Source organism: Malus domestica, chromosome 17 (genome assembly GCF_042453785.1).
Source record: "Malus domestica chromosome 17, GDT2T_hap1".
Taxonomy (NCBI): Eukaryota; Viridiplantae; Streptophyta; class Magnoliopsida; order Rosales; family Rosaceae; genus Malus; species Malus domestica.
This window is the reverse complement of record NC_091677.1, coordinates 31,063,488-31,069,912: the sequence shown is the minus strand read 5'-3', so window position 1 is coordinate 31,069,912 and position 6,425 is coordinate 31,063,488. Positions and strand designations below refer to the sequence as shown.

Genomic DNA, 6,425 nt, shown 5'->3' with positions numbered 1-6,425 from the left:
CAAAGTGTGACCTACTCCAATGCAAGGCTGGTCTCTTTCCAACCATTTATAAGCTTTTTCATTCAGCCTATTCACCTCAGCCATACTCTCCCTAAAATCAGCGATGGTTGTTGCCTTGACAGCATTCCACAAAGCATCATTTAATCATTTCCCTTTAAACCCTTCTACTTTGTAGTTGGTATATAAGTGCCTAACACAGAACCAATGATTATAATTAGGCAGCACCTTCTCAAAAGTTGGTATTAAACCCTTTTGTTTGTCAGAAATGAAAGTCCAAGCACATTGGTTCACAATTCCCAAGTCAGCAGCTAGCAGTTCCAGAAACCAAGCCCAACTATCCTTGTTCTCGAGCTCTACTATAGCATATGCAAGGGGTTTGGTTATTTGCATTCATTCCCACTGCAAACAGTAACGGGCCCTTAAACACTCCCTTCAAGTGACAACCATCCAACCCTACAAGCTGCCTACATCCATTCTTAAATCCATTTTTGCAAGCACCCAAACAAATATAAATCCTCTGAAATATCACATAAGCATCATCATAGGGCAGCACCTTTATATGAATTGTACTACCCGGGTTTGTCCTCCTAAGCGCATCATAGTACTCCCACAACTTTGTGTACTGATCCAAGTTACTCCCCTCAAGAATTTTCAAACACTGTGCTCTCACTCTGTAGGCTGTCTTGATGTGGATCTCAACCATTCTTTCCTCTTTCACTGTCTCCACAAATGTAGTGATGGGCATGCTTGGGTTGAGACTGAACTTGTCCACATACCTCTTCATAAGCCATGCCACTTTGCAGTTAGGATTTTCCCTTCAAATCCTCGGACATTCATGTTTCCCAACATAGGTTTTCACTTGCATTGAATCTTCATTGTACATCCTAGAAGCATACAATCTCCATGGACAGTTGTTCTCACATCTTGAACTAATCTTCCATTTCTCATTCATTTTTAGCTTAATAAAATGTGCACCATGCTTAATGGAGTGAGACCACACTGCCTCTCTCAACTGTGCATCATCTCTGAACTTTAATCCCTTTTCAAACTTTGGATCATCCCTATCGGCTTCTTCATTAAACTCATGGTAGATGACCTTCTCATCACATTCTGAACCTGAATCGTCAACACTGTGCAGGCCATCTGAGTCTTGTCTCTCATCATCAAGGGGAACATCTTCTACATCATTTGCATCAATAACATCTTCTGGAAGTTGGTTCCCAACCCCTTCACCTCTTTCAGCATCTCCAACGACACTTTATACAGCTGTATCATCTACTGCACGACAATCATCATCTTCCAAATTGTAGTCACTGTCCACAAACTCACTATCTGTAGTGTCATCCTCTGCATTTACTGCCATAAACAATGCATATTTGTTAAGAACCTACTGAAATTAAAATTGTAAAAATAAATGTTTCAAAAATTTTACCTTCATTAGCTTCTACTTTGGTCCCTTCATTAACTTCTTCAGCTTCGTGACCTTCTTTAGTTTCATCACCTTCATCATCAGCATTGAGAGAACCATCTTCAGCCTCATCTCCACTTCCTTGTCCTCCCTAAGTTGCTTTAGCCTTATGTTCATCATCACCATTGTAGGCTATGTCATTCAAAAGACATAACCGTTTTTCTAAGTCATTTGCACCCCTTTTTGCTCTAACCTTCTTCAGTTTTGATCCACTTCCCTTTGTAATCGAAATCACCACCCTCGATTCCTCAATATCTTCTATAATGACACCTTTTTTTAATATGGCACTCTCATCTAGATTCATCAAAAGCTTATGTTTCAAGGCAGCTTGCTTTAAACTTAGATATTCTAGGTAAATTTCTATTTCCCTAACCCCTAGAACATACTTGCACATTTCACCCACATCTTGGTTCTATTCAATAAGCCTTAATCCCTCACATTAAGACATCCCAGGAATCCTATAGTGATACAACATAAACCCATCATATCCTTACTCCTTAACCATTTCATCAATCTCGAAAAAAGACATGAAGCCTTTGTCTACGTAATCAAACCAAGCTTCAAACCCTCCCGTATATGCACTTTCATACCACTTCCCATCGTGGTTAATTTTAAGGCTAAATAATTCGGAAATGCCTGCAAAGTCAAGGAGAAAGATGAAAACAACATAAAATCCTAGAGGTACATGGGGAAAAAGGTGAAAACACTAGTAGGACCATGAGGAAAAAAGGTGAAAACAAAACCATGGGGACCATGAATACAATTCCACCTTTTTTTACTAAAACCATAGAAAAAAAGGTGAAAACAAAACCAATGGGGACCACGATTGAAGACAAAACCACATGCTCAACCCACTACAAAACACAATTCCATAAACTATAGGAAAAAAAAAGGGATTCGAACTCACAAATCCCTAATCCCTAAAATTCAAAATTGAAAAATCGGAAAGCCTAAACCCATATTATCTACACTTCGAAAAAGGTAGGTTACTTACGATAAAGTGGTGTTTCACCCACTTCGATCCTCCTTTTTTCCCACCCCATCGCTAGCGATGGCTTCACGACAATCTTTCCCAGAAACGTGTGTGCAACGTACGACGGTGTGCGTGGTGGAGTGATGGCGTGCAAGGTGAAGCAACGGCGAGGTCGAGTGACGGCCCATGGGTAAGGATTTGGACAGAGATGGGGGGTCGCGATTTTCTGAGGGAGTGAAAAGTGGTTTCAGTTTTCACTTTTTCACTTTTTCTGGGTGAGATGGGAGGTCGCGAATTTTGAATTTTGAATTAATTTTTTTCATTGAAACCCCTTCTCTAAAAATTATAATAAAAAAAAAATTACGTGGCGCCCAGTCATTGTCCACATGGGCGCCACGTCACAGTTAACGGGAGACTTAACAGTTTGACTAACGGATGTATGAGACTGTCCCAAAATTTACACTTTAGCTATGACTTTGAGACGAAAAAAATTTGATGTACTAAATGTTGAAAATCACGAAACTTGAGGGTAGTAAACAATCTTTTACCCATAATTTTTTTTGTATGTAATCGTGGACTGTAGCTTTTAAGTTTTTTTAAATATTATAATATTTACTTTAAGTATTGGATTTGGATTAAATATTTATTTATTTAATTTGATTTACCATAAATGAAGGATTTGTATAGCTTATATAACATATTTTATTTTCGTTAATTTAGTAAAAAAAATTAGGCCATACTAAAATACTTTAAAAAATAATTAATAACAAGTATCTCTGCTGGTCGCACATAGTATCTTCGCAAGACGAGCTAGACATTCGTCGCTCAGAGCTTCTTCGCGGGACGAACTATTCGTCGAATAATGTGAATTAGGTTTATCAACGATATAAGTTTTGCAACAAAGCCTCAGTTGCGACACGCAACAAAGCCTCAGTTGCGACACGCAGAACTGCAAAACATTTTTTGCAGTTGCTGCCTCTACGTTCCCCTAATACTAATCTATTTCAATTTTTGCAGTTGCTGCCTCTACGTTCCCCACCCCCCCCCCCCCCCCAAAAAATCCCATCCCATCTCTCTTCAAACCCGTCCCATTTCTGTCAAATTCATCTTCTAATACTAATCTATTTCAATCTCCAACTCCACCTCGATCTCCACCTTGACTCCCTTCATTGTCCTCGATCTATCCCTCTCTATTTGGTAAGCGATTTGATTTTGTAGTTAAATTTTTCATTGTGAATTCATATAACAAAATTAAATTTGTTTTCTATAGGGTTGTTGTATACGATTATTGGGGAACAACGAATTTGAAGGTATTTTCAAAGCTAATACATTTTACACTAACTTGTTGTTTAATTTATTTTTATTTTTTTTTAATTTGTGAGACCCCTAGAATTTATTACCAAAGAAAAGGGGTATTTGGAAACTATTTATCGAAAAGGCCTTTGTATATGAAGATAGTAGGAATTACTATGACCTCGTAGCATTTTTAAAATACATTTCGGAGTTTCATATAAATTTAAAATTTATATTTGGACCAATGAATTGATAACACATGGCAGCAACTGAGTGGCTAAGTTTGCCACGTAGGATTAGCCAACATGCCAGTACAAAGACATTCGTCATGTTAGTAGTGTAATAGGTGGAAAGTGATTAGATAAGGTAGCCAAATTGCTACACAAATATAAGTAGGAGGTGGCCTTTCTTTACATGTAATGGATACTTACAAGTTTGAATAGCCAATTTGATTTGTGCCAATTTATATGTGTGTGTGTGTGTGTATGTTAAACCCTAGTGGTATAAATATCTATAGTTTCATGCATTTGCATTAGGTTAGTACACGTCCTGCAAACATTGTGATAAGCGCCCAACATTCGTATTATGATAACACTTGTATACCAAGTGTTCCACCTGTTTTCTTTATCCCATTCTGGATAGTTGTCAAGTTAATCTTATTCCTATATTTATATTTTACTAAAGTTTTACTTTGTTTGAAAGTTTTCAAAGGGAAGTGCAGTGGCTGTCAGGGGCGGAGGGAAGAAGAGAATAGGATAGGCCGAGGCTTCCCCCATAAACATCTTTCATTATTCTTCTTCACAACCCTTCTCCTCTTAGTCAATAATACAAAACACATTATAAATGATCTCATATTTAAAATTCCAACTTCCATATTTGATTCCATCCCAACACTAATTTAATATTTATTTATTGGACATAAAATCAATAACCTTTAACATTTTGATAAAAAAAAAAATATCTCTTAACATTAACCTGTTCACTTTTAATTAAAACAAAAAACATCTTTGGTCTTTCTTTCACAGTCAGTGGTGGAGTTAGGATTTCATGTGAGAAGTGTGAGAAGGGGCCTTTCACAAATGCAAAAAAATATGACGAATAACAGTTACAAAACTACTAATCAAAACGCCATAATAACATATGCATGTATAATATTTTATATTTTCAATAATCATAATTGTCTCTCAAGAATTTTCATATTTTGAACCCATTGCATGATAACCTCGTTATCTATACTGTTAATTTAATAAGAACAATTAATCAAAAGGTCCAAACTCTAACACCTAAAATGTAAGATAGACGAGAAACAATAAAAAACAATATAGAAAGTAAGATAGATTTTACAAATAGTATTATTTTTGTTAAATTAATTTGAATTTTATATGAAAAGAGATGTGAAATTTCAAGAAACGAGAAGAATAATAGCATTTAGTCTTGGACTCTTGTTCCCGGGTTGACTGTGAAAGAAAGACGAGAGAAATTTTTTGTTTTAATTAAAAGTGAACGAGTTTAATGTTTAGAGATTTTTTTTTTTTATCAAAATGTTAAAGGTTATTGATTTTATGTCCAATAAGTACATATTAATTAGTGTTGGGATGGAATCAATTATGGGAGTTCGAATTTTAAATAGAAGATCATTTATAATGTGTTTTGTATTAGGGAAATTTTATTTAAACCCATCTAACCTATTTCTACACCCAACTTACTCTTTGCACCCATTTGATTTTTAACTAAACTATTAATATCTCTTTAAACCCAAATTTAATACCTAATATACACTCATAAACCCAATTCAATATGTGGATTTATTTTTACACCCATTTGATTTTTAGAAGCTAAATTTGAATAATCATGCGCTTTATGGCGGTGCTGAGAAAGGCACTATTGGAACATGATATAAAGGCTAGGATTATGGATTATTTGAACATTCCTGAGAATGAGTATGGTCTTGTGTTTACTGTGAGTAGAGATTCTGCATTTAAATTGTCGGCCGAATCATACCCTTTCCAAACGAACAAAAAATTGTTGACTATGTTTGATTACGAGAGCCAGTTTGTGAATTGGATGGTTCAGAGTGCTAGAGAGAAATGTGCAAAGGTTTACAGTGCCTGGTTTAAGTGACCAATCCTCAAACTGTGCTCAACTGATTTGAGAGCCAGTTTGAAATGAAACGAACAAAAAATTCATAAATTGAATCATACATTGGTTGGAGGATTCAAAACTTCAAAATCACCATTTATCAATAAAAAAAACTTATTTTTCTCTATGAGAGCTATTAGGGTTTTAGCCAGAATAAACGTAGGATAAACAAAGAGTAATCGTAGGGTTTAATTATAGTGTTTGGGTTTATTGATAAATTTGAGTTTTATTATTAATTTCATTTTGTACTTAATAGTAATTATGCAATAGGGTAAAATAGACAATTAATATTTAAAATTTAAGTTGGGTGTAAAAAGAGGTTAAATGGGTTTAAATAAAATTTACCTTTGTATTATTGACTAATAGGAGAAGGGTTAAAGAATAATGAAAGATGTTTATGGGGAAGGCTTGCATAAAAATGTGGGGATAGGCCTAGGCCTACCATATTCTCTTCTTCCCTCCGCCCCTGTTCACAGTCAACCCAGGAGGAGCAAGAGTCCAACACTTAAAGCTATTATTCTTCTCATCTTGAAATTTCATATTTTCATATAA

At 35.5% G+C, this 6,425-nt stretch overlaps 1 protein-coding gene across 1 annotated transcript; it reads right to left on the bottom strand.

Annotated features, from left to right (window-relative positions):
- Nucleotides 1-334: 334 nt before the first annotated feature.
- Nucleotides 335-1,594, bottom strand: LOC139193476 (uncharacterized). The gene is made up of 4 exons (XM_070816501.1): nucleotides 1,502-1,594; nucleotides 1,330-1,387; nucleotides 897-1,245; nucleotides 335-815 (listed from the first exon to the last, which is right to left on the bottom strand). Exons 1-4 carry the CDS (start codon nucleotides 1,592-1,594, stop codon nucleotides 335-337), a joined length of 981 nt encoding a protein of 326 aa, XP_070672602.1.
- Between the last annotated feature and the right edge of the window lie 4,831 nt (nucleotides 1,595-6,425).

Bases quoted from the DNA above. Each gene is read 5' to 3' on its own strand.
- LOC139193476 (XM_070816501.1), bottom strand. From the start codon at position 1,594: ATGGTGATGATGAACATAAGGCTAAAGCAACTTAGGGAGGACAAGGAA. The intron at 1,388-1,501 runs GTGATGAAACTA...TAATTTCAGTAG, and splicing joins TCTCAATGCTGATGATGAAG to GTTCTTAACAAATATGCATT. The intron at 816-896 runs GTATGCTTCTAG...GAGGATTTGAAG, and splicing joins AACAACTGTCCATGGAGATT to GGAAAATCCTAACTGCAAAG.